Here is a 14,212-nt window from a genome sequence, read left to right on the forward strand (position 1 = left end):
TATGATAATACAAATAAACAAAGAAATATTCAATATTAGTTAAAAGCTTCAATGTAAAGGTATCACAAGATTCTGTTAACATTTACATTTTTACGCAATAATTAAAAAGAAATTACAAAACAAAATTAAAATTACCCATACTTTCTTAATACCATTCTGATTTATACAAATACTACTACTAATTGATAACTGTGTTGCTTGACTACTATAAAACAGACTGATTTTTCATTTTCTTTGGTACTGAGCTTTTTGTAGCACTAAATTACTTTGAGAACTGCTGTCCAAAGCAATGAGAACATCTATCTTCTTCATGCCCCCAAACCACATATCCTATTTTTACTTCTCTAACAGACTATGGTCAAATAATGCATTCAATAAAACTGCAGTGGCCATTAACTGATTTCAGTCTAGAAAAAAACAACACTTAAAATAGCCTTAGTTTGAGAAAAATTATCCCGTGCTGTGGTTAGATCTCATGCTCTTGAAATGTTATATATATATACACACACATATATACACACACAAATATATAAATACACACATACAGATATGATCTTTCACACATATGTGTGTATATAAACAGGTTATGAATGTATTGTCAACAGAAGCACCCACCCACTTAGACTGTAGGTTGTCAGCTTGTTATTCTCGAGTACCAATTTATTTGTGTAAGCTTCACAGGTTACATATACCAAGATTTCCAAAGAATGGGTGATAGCTAACTTTAAAAAAGAAGTAACGCTTATAAACCTATCTTCATAAACCTAGTAATATGCCCAAAATGATTGAAATAGTATTTAGGTACTATCTTTTTCCTTAAAGCAGACTATTTTGATAAGCACTTTTTTTAAAGTCATCTGTAAGTGTTGCTAAAGGTAATTATATGTTACAGTGGCGCCCAGAAGCCCCAATCAGGATCAGGACCACATTGTGCCAGGAACAACCAACCAACCAACCAAATACATCCGGTCCCTGCCCTGAATGGCTACTGATCAAATTTAAAACAAGTTGTAACAACATGATAAAAGAGAAGAGAGGATTTGAAAATAGAAATAGGACACATCTGCTGAGAAATAATACCTCCACAAAACACGTGCAAAATCCGTGAAGCCCTGCAATAATATTTCCTTAATTATAAGTCTATAAACTCTAACAAGACACTCACAAGATCTTCCTAGGAGACAATCATAGTCAATTACAATGAGGTCTATAGGTTTCTTATAGGTCAAGTATGCTTGCTATCTACTATAGCAGAGGTTCTCAAGTTGTCATAGTGTGGACCACATCTTAACCAAAATCTTATCATGGACAGCCTGCACTCATGTTTGTGATCACACATCTTCCATATGACGATTGAAGTAATTGCTTACATGAAAAAGTAATACTAGAAAATATCAATTTAACTGTTTTAACTTAATGTTTTGTCTTTTCTTGACAAAAGCTTGCAATGAAGAGCTTGAACATTTATAGAAGCATCTGAAAACAATGAAATGCTGTCAGCACCAAGTGATCTAACAGCTCTCTGCACCAAGTTATCTAACAGGCTATCTTCACAATTGTCTGGGACAGGGATCTGCAACCTATGGCTCAGTATGGAACCAAATATGGTTCTTTGGTCATTTCTAAAATACATGCAACTTTTTAAATTAAAATGAAAAATTCAAAATTTTAAAAACATGTAAATACTCATGTAGCATGAATGTGCGTATGAATCTGAATTTGACCAGTTATGATGTAAACATCAAAGAAACGTGCAAAAAGTTGAAGCAACAGATGTCCCATTAAATAAAGTCTGTGAGTATGTTTCATTTATGCTATTATTAATCATGTCAATTATCAATAATATTAAGTTGTATATTTTCAGTCATGCAAATGGGCATTCTTATTGTTGACCACACTTGCTCTGAATTTTGATGTAGTTTTGCTCTGGTTTGAAAAGGTTGCCAACCCCTGATTGTCTGGGAACTGCTGTTTCACAAAAAAGCAAGCTGGACAAAATGGTTTAAATCAGTGGTCCCCAACACGGTGCCATTTGTGTGCGCCCGCCAAGTGCTTGGGGCTGGCCTGGCCCCGGGCACGTGGCGCATGCAGGGTGCCGGAGCCGGCCCGGGTGCATGGTGAGCACTGGCCCCGGGGAACGTCGAGAATTAGCCACTTGCACTCTGGGCGCTCAGTGCTTGGGGGGCCGGCCCCGGGCGCGCGGCACTTGGAGGGGGGTGCTGGCCCCGCGGCTATGGGGGGAGCCCCACCCCGGGCGCCCAAGTGCCCCCGCCCTCTGGCGCCCGGCAGCCTCAGGTGGTTGGGGACCACTGGTTTAAATGTATCTATAAAATACAGTACAAAATATTATACAATCCAGGATAAAGCTACTTCTAAAGAGAAGCAATACAACAAAGCAAATCCATACCTCTGACGGAATCCCTATTCTGAGTGTCTCTTGGGTTTTGTAAAGGCACCTCCTTTGATTTGATGCTCCACATCCTGTCAGTTTACCTACAAACAGAAACATTCGCTGAAGGACCAAAGTATACAAAATAAGAGTGAACAATGATAACTGTTGACCAAAGAATAACAAAGTTGTTATTACATATTGTCACTATTCACATCACCAGTTGGATCAGACAGGCAACAATGAGTGACAAAAAAGGTGACTGTAATTCTCTTGAAGAACAAGAATGAACTACTAATGACAATTGGAGACACCATGAATAAGAATGTTTACAAAGGAGGCTGAAGGTGACCAGAGACAAAAATCCAGGAAAGTATGAACTCTACAAGTACTCTGAAGGCCTCTAGCTCTAAGGGTATGTCTACACTACAGCATTATTTCGAAATATCTTATTTTGAAATAGTTAATTCTAAATAAGTTATTTCGAAATAACGTGTCTACACACAAAATGCATTTCAAAATAGCGTTTTGCTATTCTGAAATAGTGCGTCCACATTGAGTGGACGCTGAATCGCATTTAAGGACGGCCGGAACCAAGTCCAGCAGGGCATCAGGTCAAGAATTACTTTGTACAGCTGCTGCCTGAGGCTATCTGAGCCCTGTGCTTAAAGGGACCCCCCCAGATAGCCGGTTCTCAGCTTTCCCTGCTTGCTTGCCTACCTTGATGATGGACAGCAAAGCATTTTGTCTCTGCATGCTCTGGTTGCCCTCACTTGGGACACCACAGCACTCTGCAACATGGATCCAGACCTGCTCCTCGGCACTCTGGTGCTTCTCGTGGACACGTTGCTGTGAGCCTGGCTGCACTTTCTGCAGGCTGCCATCTGGGAGGTCCATCAGGGGACTGTCAGTATCCAGGGGGCCCTGCGAGAGAGCTTCCACCCTGAGGAGCACTAAGAGCCTCCCTGGTCTGCCCCACTGGAGCCTTGTGCCTCATTCCTCCCTCACGTCCTTCCACTTATCCCTCCCTAGTCCCCTTTCCTGATGTCAAATAAAATACATGTATTTTCATGAACACAAACTCTCTTTATTTAACAAAACAGGAGGGGAATGAAACTGTGGTGAAACTAGGGAAAGGAGGCGGGATAGGGGAGAAAAGAGGGTGGGAGTGGGGAGGGGAAACCTGGGAGGAGGGAGCTGGAAGGGGGAAGCAAGGGAAGGGGAAGCTCAGGACTCAGGGTTGGGGGGGGGGTCTTGCCGGACCAACTTAATTATCATGCAAACCTGCTCCTAGGTTTGCATGTGGCCTTTGGTGGCCAGGCTGGCAGCTATCCTGCCATACATGGCCACGTTCCTCCGTCTAGTGCGGAGATCATGGATGTTGGGGGCATCCTCCCCAAACCTGAATAAGGTCCATGATCTCCACCCTGGACCAGGAAGGCGCCCGCCTTCTTCGGGCCCTGGCGGGCTACTGGGAGCTGGCAGACTGCTCCGGGGGAGCGGCGGAGGGCTGGCTGCCAGTGGCTTGCTGGCTCATGTTTTGGAGCCACTGGGTCAGGGCAGTGACTGTTGGCTCTGGGCTGGCAAGCTTGGAGCTGGCACAGGCACTGTGGCCAAACTGAACCCCTTTAAGGGCTCCGGGGAGAGGGGTGTTCTTGGTTGAGGCTGGAGTGGCTACGAGGGCACCCTAGGAAGGCTGGAGGCCCCCTATTTCGATATAAATGTCTACACAGCACTTATTTTGAAATAGCTATTTCGAATTTGGCATTATTCCTCGTGGAATGAGGTTTACCAAATTCGAAATAAGCGCTCTGCTATTCTGAATTAATTTCAAAATAGCGGTTTGGCTGTGTAGACACTAGTAAAGTTATTTCAAAATAACGACTTATTTTGAAAAAACTTTGCTGTGTAGACATACCCTAACATAAATTTAAATACAGAAAGACAGAGGACCTGTCAGACTTTGGCAACAAGTGTTCCATTTAGTTTGCAGAAATGATAAGATGAACCAATAGTGTGCTAACAAATACCAAAATCTACTTGGTGCACTTTATCAGGTGCACAAGCAAATCCACGATATTCACATGTAAACATAATGAAACTGCTCCATTCTAGCCATGTGGGCATGCAATCAAGTATTCACATATAAATGTCAATTACCACAAGAGTAAAATAGATACATGCTTCCACACATACAAATTCACATCTACAAACTTACTGAAAATCAAGTCAGTATAGGCTAAGTGAGAATGTGATTGGCTCCCTTGTAGGTCAATATCTTAAGCTGTTATAACTAATGACAAACAAAAATTCCTTCATAATTTTGATCAAATATTTATCCTAGAAAGTTAGGTGACAGACTGAAAGAGTAGGTATAAAAGGAAGGAAGGAACACTTATCAGAAAAGTATGAGGATACCAAAAAAAAAAAAAAAAATCTGAGGTAAAACCCTCTGTTCAACTTTGATGAGCATATATTTCAAGAAGCCCATTTAAAGGGTCATCACCTATTTAGTTATAAACCTGTTAATATTGCATCAATTAATTTAAAATCCTATATTATTGTGCTGCTATTAAAGAGATGTGTAATTTAAATTCTTCAAGTCAGAAGTCACATGTTATATTATGCACTATTGTTAATTACCTAACTGAAAATATGTAACTGAATCAAACCAGTTTAGAAGTACATCTTTATTCTGATGTTCCTCAAATATTAATGTAATGTTGTGAGATCACAAAAAGCCCACGCAAACAGCCACAAATTTTGGAAGGTCATAAATATGTTTATGAATAGTCCAGTTCACTTAACTTTTTTTCTCTGTGGCAGGCACTTTTCATAATTCTTCTTCTAACCAAGAATTCAGAATGATATAAAAGATTAGACAACTGGTCCATTTAGCACAGTAGCCTGTCTTAAAACAGTAGCAAGTAACATACTTCCAAGAAGATGTAAAACCTTCTAATGGACAGCTACGTAATAAGCGTAAGGTTCTGGAATTCTGCTAAACTCTTTGCTTCTATTATGTATGAAAGCAGAGAGTTCCACATGCTAGTTGTATCCAGGGTATTGTTTAAAAATGCTCCCTTTTATCACAAATTTCCTAAATGTAGGAAATCCTAACGTGCATCAATATACTCTTCATGCAACCTCTTATTCCTCTCCTTGCTAAACTCCTAATACTGTTAATCTCTCTTCGCATGAAAGTCTTCCATATCTTTAACAATTTTCATTGCCTCAACTGCCACCAACACAGAATCAATAGGCTCTGCACAGCATTTCCCAAAGAGCCACAGGGGACACATTAAAGAGCCACTAGTGGCTCGCAAGTGTCAGTCTGAGTAACACTGATCTAACCTAACTTTCTCTTGCTGCAGATTAAGCCATACTTCTTGTCCTAATTTCAGTGGACAGCAGGAACAATCTAAGTAAAAGTTTATGGAGTCTATTATAGGAGTTGGTGAGTGACATTTTGTGGCCTGCAATATACAGGAGGTCAGACTAAATTATCTTGATTTTCCCTTCTAGTCTTAAGGTCTACGAGAGACTGGGAGGGGAGGGGAGACAAGCAGCAGCAAAAAAGCCAAGCTAAGTACACTTCATCTGAAAACTCACACAGGCAACATATCTTCTCCGGCACAGCCTGGAAGAAAGTTAAGGCTCACTTAGAGTGGCTAAGCCAGCTGAAAATGGGTGGGGGGTGGGTGGGGGGAGAAAACACTACCATCCTATGCATCAGAATCTAAGAGATTCATTTAAAAAAAAATTCTCTCTACCCTTTCAACTGGACAGAAAACTTTCAAACTGTAACCACGTCTAATGAATGAACTGTAGAGCCTTGCAAATCCATGAATATCTGCTCTATATCCATGAGTATTTCCATTAGCTGATGTAGATATCCGCAGCTCATTTTTGAGAATGCGGATGCCAATACATATTTTGTATCTAGAACTCTGCAAATTTACAGATATCCACTCTGTATTGTGGGTATCAGCATCCACAGTTCATTTTTGTGGATACAGATGCGGATACAAAATTTTGTATCTGCACAGGGCTCTAAGATAACTCCTGAGACCTGTTATATCAGGCTAATAGCCCATCATCTTTCAGTGGGTACATAATTAACTATTTCACTGCCAATCAAGCAGACAAGAAAGAAGATAGACTGGGCAGCTGAGGAATGAACATGATTTTTTGATCTGCATAATGTAAGAGGAGTCTCATTTTAGCACCTGAAATGTGCAGAGGTTGGTTTGTAGGCAAAGTATCTGAGAATGTCACTTTTCTTTCCCTAATTCAATTCCAAAAAAAGGTGGAGGAAAGAAAAACTATGGATAACTCACATATGGTGGCCCAGGAAAAATATCAACTAGTAATAGCTAGCACTGTAACCACTGACAGAGCCAGCAGCATGTAAAGTGAGGGGGGCAGGTGGAAGCTGGTCTACGCAGGACGCCAGCTTTCAAGTCATCAATACATTTTAACTTTGTAACACCTGTACATCTTGCAAACACTTATGGCCATGAGCAAATTTACGCATGGGGATACAGCAAAGTACTTTAGCACATACTTAACGTTTTGTCTGCAATAGGAGACTTTTGTCAGTATGTTTATACCTGTAGATTGGCAAAAGCATTCCGCCATGGACACTGTTATACCAGTATAATTTATGTATGTTTAAGCTTCAAAACAATATAAAGTCGCTATGCTGATGTAACTGTGTCCATACTAGGTCTTATATTGGCAGTAGCTGGCAGCTATGTCTCTAATTGACATGGTTATAGCGTATTAAAATATAGACAAAATACAATAGTAGACCTACTGACTTCAACTGCTTTTACTCAGATGCCTAAAGTTAGGCTTCAGAACATGTGTCATTTGAGCCAAGAATAATCCTATTAAAATCAATAGCATATTCTTGTAACTTTAAACATAGGTGTGGGAGAAATGTACATTCTTGCAAATTCTTAAAACAAATTTAAATTGTATTCAAAAGACAAAATATATCTGTTAATAGCATCCCTCTATGCTCCAAAAAGTTTACAGTGTTATTGTGGACACATGCTTAACTGCCCCCCCGCCTCCAACTTTTTTCCTTTTCCCCACCCTTCCTCTCCTTCCCTTATTTATTATTGGTTCTGGACTTCCAACACTCCGGTCATCTGAAGAAGCAGTCTGTACCCACGAAAGCTCATGATACCATAAGAACGTAAGAACAGCTGTACTGGGTCAGACCAAAGGTCCATCTAGCCCAGTAGCCTGTCTGCCGACAGTGGCCAACACCAGGTGCCCCAGAGAATGTGGACCGAAGACAATGATCAAGCGATTTGTCTCCTGTCATCCTTCTCCAGCCTCTGACAAACAGAGGCCTTTTATGGACCTAACCTCTATGAAATTATCTAGCTTCTCTTTAAACTCTGTTATAGTCCTAGTCTTCACAGCCTCCTCTGGCAAGGAGTTCCACAGGTTGACTACAAACTGTGTAAAGAAGAACTTTCTTCTATTCATTTTAAACCTGCTACCCATTAATTTCATTTGGTGTCATGTACCATCTACATGTTTTGTAAGTCTTTGATGAATCCACACGCACGGGCTGTGTCTACACTGGCATGAATTTCCGGAAATGCTTAAAACAGAATAGTTTTCGTTATAAGTATTTCCGGAAAAAGAGCGTCTACATTGGCAGGCTGCTTTTCCGGAAAAGCCCTTTTCTGGAAAAGAGCCCCGATCGTCATTTTCGCAATCGGGGCTTTTTTCCGGAAAAGACTACTGGGCTGTCTATACTGGCCCTTTTCCGGAACAGTGTTCCGGAATAAGGACTTATGCCCGAGCGGGAGCAGCGTAGCTTTTCCGGAATAGCGGCTGATTTTGTACAGTAGAGCGTCGTTGCTTTTCCGGAAATTCAAGGGCCAGTGTAGACAGCTCGCAGCTTATTCCGGAAAAGCGGCTGATTTTCCAGAATAAGTGGCCCAGTGTAGACACAGCCATGGTGTGCCTTATAAATTTGGTTGTGCCAGTACGTCCTGGGACTCTTAAGGTATCTGTCTCAGTGTGCCCTAGAACTTTTGCTTTACAGCAGAATTTTTAGCTATTTTTCAGATACCGTTTGTACCATAATGCAATACCTTGTCAGAGGTAAAGTAAAACAGCCTACCAGAAAGTAAAACAGCCTACCAGAGAACCCTGGAAGCTCAGCCACAGGGAGCAGAGGCCTGGTGGCCTCAGAGACTCAGAGGAGGCCTGGTGGCAATGCAGCCCCAGGGGCAGCAGCCGTGCAGGGGAGCCCAGCCAGATCCACTGATGGACCCCAGGAGAGCCAGGCGTCACCCAGCAGAGGGGCAGAATTAACCTTCCCTAGCCCAGCCAACTCCCTCCTTTGGGACCGGTCAGGCCCTGAGGGTGCCAGACCAGGGAGGTCCAACCTGTATAACCATATTAGTTTTTTTTTTTTTTAAAGTCTCACAACCCAAAATGACACAGTCCTACCAGTATAAAACCGGCACAAAGATCAGGCCACAAACCGCTTCACACAGCAAGCAGGTTACAGCAGACGCACCTCCAGGAGGGTCTGCACGCAAAGCATTCCCACGCTGCTGGAGACGAGGCGCTGACAGTCAAACCACCAGCTGGGGTAGCCGCCCCGTTTGCGGCCGGGGTTTCGAAAGGAGGGGTGACAACAAGGCTGATGCCCACACACAACCGGGGCGGGGGGAGGGGTCGAATCCATTGCCCGTGGAAGTGGCCGCGGAGAGGTAGCCGCGCTCCGCTCCCCAGGGCCCTGCCGGCGCCTGGGGGGGCAGAAGGGGAAGCGGGCGGGGAAGAGACGCGCCCGAGGCTCAGCGCGTTTCGCTTCCAAGCGGCGCAGGAGCGTTGAGCGGCCGGTCCCCAGCCGGAGCCGCGCGGGGCGGCGGGCCGGGCTCTTGAAGGGGCGGGTGACAGCAGGGGCGCTTCGCTGCCCAGCGCCAGGGGCCCCCGGGGGCGGGGCTGCGGCAGCGAGTCCCGGGCCGGACACCGGCGCTGCGGGGATGGAGCCGGCCCCAGCGCAGGCCGCCGCCAGCCGCGCTCCCCCTGCGGCTTCCTCACCTGAGAGCCGCTGCCGCCTCCCGCCCCGGGGGCAGCTCCCAGCGCATCCCGCGGGGCCCGGGGGAGCCCGTCGGAGCTAGCGGCGGCCCCTCGCTTTGCTTCGCCCCGGCCAGCTGCGTCCCACGGTGGGCCCGGGCCGGGCTCGCAATCACCTCAGCAGAGCTAGCCGGTCGCCATTACCGGCCAACGACTGACACGGAGCGGCGGCGGCAGTGGCGCGGGGCAGGGCGGGAACAGCCGGCCAAGTCTCGCGAGACCTACCTCCCCGACCCTCCCAACATGGCGCCACAAAAATTCCTGTCCCAACCGCTACTGTGGCCATATTAGGTGTGGCAGAGCTTCCAGTCTCCAGGGGGTTACCCCTGCCTCGGCTGGGTTATTAAAATTCCCAGGGAAATTTAGATCTGACACAAGAGGGGCCAGTCTAGGGTAGAACAGCTGTGGAGTGAAGAAAAGGCTCCCCGCAAAACGAGTTCCAAGCGTGGCAAGTGTTTGGCTCTGTCTACACTGCCAGGTTATTGCACAAGAACATCTTGTGCAAGGGTTCTTGTGCAAGAACGTGTCCACACTGCCATGCACAAGAGCATCCACGGCAGCATACACGCGCTCTTGCACAAGAAAGCTCTGATGGCCATTTTAGCCCTAGAGCTTTCTTGCGCAAGCAACCCCTGCCATGCATCCACGCTGCCCTCTTCTCTTACGCCTGTTAGAAAAAAGCATAGCTCTTATGCACAAAACCCTCTCTTATTGCGCAATAACCCGCCAGAGTAGACATAGCCTTTGGGTAGAACCATCACCCCAGTTGGAGCCAAATATTTCAGCTGCCCTTTGTAAGGGGGTGCAGTCATTAGAAAAGGAAAAACAGCATTATTCTTAAAGAGCCACTTGTATACATATGTGCAGGTAAGTGCATGCCTACTTCATTTAAGGGCTTCTACAATTTTTCCCAGTCTCTTCCTGGTACCTGAAGTAACAATGTCAGCTAATTTAAAAAAACAAGACCCATTTCAAGTCCATTCTTGACCAACACAGAGGCAGAAGAGGCCTTCCTTTACTTTTTCAGTTTTATTACTTTCTAGAAGCATATTCAGCATAATCTCATGTGTAACTCCAATAGGTATTTTTATTGCTTGACACATCAGGACAAGGTGCATGAGTCCAAAGGTTTTTGCTCTGTTAAGCTTCCTTCATCTTCAGAATAAGTTAGACTCCTGCAGACCCCCCCATCTTTTTGGTGTGGGTTTTTTGTTTTTGAGGAGTTCCCCAGAATATTTTAAAAATGGGCAGAACATTTGCCCCTAGCCTCATTCTGAGTGGCAACTGAAACATTTTGGCTGACATTTTCCAAGCAAATTCAACCCACTACAGCCAACCAGCAAGGAAAAGTTCTGCCCCAAATAGCTGAGATTTGGCAAAATTATAAACAACTATAATCCAAGGTCTTGTATCAACACATGTTGGGCAACCTTAATAGGCCATTATACCAGCCCCGCCTCTAACATTACATGCAAAAGGTTCCCAACATGATGTTAAAAGGACATTAAGGTTGTAAAAGCCAATCAATCAGTACTTTGGAAGTGTCAGAACTAAAGACTGTCCAAAATAGCCACAATTCGGCTCCCTCCTGCATGCACAGTATGATAGTCTTTAATTACATGATTGCATATTGTATTTGTCAGATGAGCCTACCTCATTCAGTGCTCAGGATAGACCTCAGGGTGTGTGAAATGTTCACAGCACTTGACATGTCTATCCTTAAAATGTTTTAAAATTATATCTACTGTTTTGCCAGAAGAGGAAAAGAGTCCCTGACATCAAAGACAAAACATCTCCATTAGGGAAAGATGCATGATCAATAATTAATTCCCTCCAAACTCCTGAAAAAGGAAGCACCAAACTCACTATTTGCCTTACCAAAGTGCATGGGCCAGGACCTGTTAACTATACCTATTGATTACTTTCCGTAACACACTGCCTGCTTAAATTGTTTATCACAATATGTCTGATTTTACTTATTAGCAGTTAGTTTAGCTCCCTACTTCTTTCCTCCTATCTTCCAGACAAATAAGGTGCATTAGAATTTACATTAAATAGGAAAGTCATTTCACTCAAGTCTATAGAATTAAGCAGCAAGATTTCCCCTTGTTTGGCTAGTTACTCTCAAAATGTCAGGACTTTTCTATGAATAATGGAAATTCAATTATAACACTTGCACAAAATGTTAAATCAAATGCAAAGAATACAATGCTTCCAGAGTCAGCTTTCACATAAAAAAATAAACTTGAGAAAACACACGATGAAAAATTAAAGAAATGTAAATTCTCTTGTGAAAATTAGCCCTTTTCAATTAAATTTGTTAAAATTATTAGACTGAGACAAAGTAAATCACTTACCTGGGTACAGTCATATCGGACAGAAGAAGAAACAAGTGTGCTCAGTTCCAATATGGCTTTGATGAACTGGTAATAGAACTGGGCAGTAATTTATTGCAGCAGTACAGCCAACGTGCCAGAAAGCAGTGGCAGGGAGAGGAGAACTTAACATAAAGCACCATCTCATTTTACACTGTGCTGACTACTGCAGCTTTAACACCCAGTCAGTGGAAAGTTTTCTACTTCATAGTACTCTTCCTTGCACGCCTGTTCTAAAAATAGAGAGGCAGCTGGCTATTGTGCCCGAAAGAAGACCCAGTAGATATTTTGCCCCCCTCCTATGACTGACATGTTTCTTTAAAGCCATCCAGGAATTTTGGAAAGTGTTATCTCCACCTGTTGAACATGGACTCGAGTTGTTCAGGCATTCAGTTATAAATGCAGCTGCTGAAACTCCAACAGTAAAAACAGGGCAGACAGCAACTATGAAACAGTGTAGAACAAGTTGCAGAAAAAGACATACAATGTTCATATTAGAATTTTCAAATGTGAACTGGAAAATATAAAGAAAATGAAAATCATTTCTTCTGTGAGATCTGGGATCATCATAAGGCAAAGTCAAGTAGTAACTGTACTTTAGCATAGTTAGATGCTAGCTCCCCATTTGTATCACACTGATTACCATATAGCATAGAGCTTCCCAGTCATTTACACCTCAGTACAAAATTTCTAATTGTGAGTGCGCACACACATGCATACCGGTATGCAGCACCAAGAGCAGGCTTCTCTTTCCGTATATAATACACTGCAAATTAATTAGGTCCCAGATGGTGTACAACAATGTATAAAAAGCAGTGTATTTACTATTTATAGCCTCTACCTATAGATCTCTCTCAATATATATGCACATCTGCACTTGTGTACCAAAATGAGACAACCTAAATACCTGCCCCATAGCACATAGAAAGTTACAAAGTAAGGATTCCATATTCCAGGATATACATTTGTGTGTGGGGGGAGAGGAAGTCAGACTTTTTACAGTACTAACCTGCAAACCAAGTTCAAGATTCTTCCTCACCCAAGGTAACAGCACAGAACACCACTGATGACTCAGTCAGAGCAGAATGTGAAAGACAAAGTGTATGGACTGGTTGTGCATTGTTTCAGGCACTTGTGATGTCATACACCACTGAAGGAGAGAGCTGTATTCTCAAACTCAGGGCTAATAGGTGGGATAGCAGGAACTGCTGCAGAGCCCCAGCCAATGAGGATGAGGTTACCACTGAGAGGGGAGACAGGATCAGAAGGAAAGGATCCACCACCATAAGAATGGCCATACTGTGACAGACCAAAGGTCCCTTTAGCCCAGTATTCTGTCTTCTGACAGTGGCCAATGCCAGGTGTCCCAGAGAGAATGTACAGAACAGGTAATTAAGTGATCCATCCCCCGTTGCCCGTTCCCATCTGCTCAAAGCAAAAGGGATGGTTTTTTAATTCTCCCTACAGAGGAAAGAAACTCAGGCAAGGTCCCGGGTCAAGAAGTTCAGTAATAGGTAACAAAGTGGTAGCTAACAACTATTGATGAAATAGTGGAAAAAGCAACAGGGAGACGAGCTGCAGTCTCCTCTTTTATTGATGTATTATCCTGCACAATTTACTATGGCCAGTATTACATGCATTTCACCTTTAGGCACCAAGGTCTGACCTGATCCTGTATTTCCTGTTCTCATTATGGTATATTTTTTCCTTTCCTAGTTCTTCCATCAGTAATACTGCATTTTAGACATGGAAAGCCATCAATATCAGTTCTGTCATTGAGTATGGTTTTAGTCTCTCTTTGAAATTGCAGCTTTTAACTGGTAACACTATAGTCTCCTGGGGATTTGTTCATCACTATTAAAAACAACTCAATTGCCCTGATTTGTCTGTAAGAGCCATATATAACTAACTACATTCCCTTTAAATTTACACTAGACTACAATTCCTCTCAGCGTTTTTGCCCTGATATAACTTAACATGTTCTAAAATTTCTTTTCCTCCCGACTGACTCCGCTAGACCCTGGCTGCTAATAATAGCCACAGTATTTATAGATCGCTTTACGGCACTTGAACTTATTCCGCTCCCTTTTGTTTGCGTTTGCCAGCACTAAAGAGGACATGCCAGACTTCACCTTTTCCAGACAAAGCTTAAAACACACTACAGTAAAACTCCATTAGTCTGGCATCCAATGCTCCGGGACTCCTGATGGTCCGGCACCATGGGGAACCCGGAAGTGCTGGGGCAGCTGGACAGGCTTCCCCCATTCAGCTGCTGCTGAAACTGACCAGCAGCTGAATCGGGGAAGCCGGGAGCAGAGCAGCTGGGGTGCTG

General features: G+C 43.5%; 1 protein-coding gene across 8 annotated transcripts in view; it reads right to left on the reverse strand.

Annotated features, from left to right (window-relative positions):
- The window catches only part of CEP350 (centrosomal protein 350), a 110,007-nt gene extending 97,864 nt beyond the window's left edge, over window positions 1-12,143 (reverse strand). For 2 of the 8 annotated variants that reach the window (XM_075936823.2, XM_075936825.2), the window contains exons 1-2: window positions 11,863-12,142; window positions 2,408-2,493 (exon numbers count right to left, since the gene is read on the reverse strand). Coding sequence is in view for 1 of the 8 variants with exons in the window: in XM_089780604.1 (XP_089636730.1) it covers window positions 423-472; window positions 2,408-2,480 (123 nt within the window). In the remaining 7 variants the exon portion in view is untranslated. Of the gene's footprint in view, window positions 1-422; window positions 473-2,407; window positions 2,494-9,469; window positions 9,710-11,862 lie in introns of those variants that run through there. The other 6 variants (XM_075936821.2, XM_075936822.2, XM_089780604.1 and 3 more) reach the window with 5 other exon arrangements.
- Window positions 12,144-14,212: the final 2,069 nt, after the last annotated feature.

This window comes from Pelodiscus sinensis, chromosome 9 (assembly GCF_052426305.1).
Source record: "Pelodiscus sinensis isolate ZL-2025 chromosome 9, ASM5242630v1, whole genome shotgun sequence".
NCBI classification, from domain to species: domain Eukaryota; kingdom Metazoa; phylum Chordata; order Testudines; family Trionychidae; genus Pelodiscus; species Pelodiscus sinensis.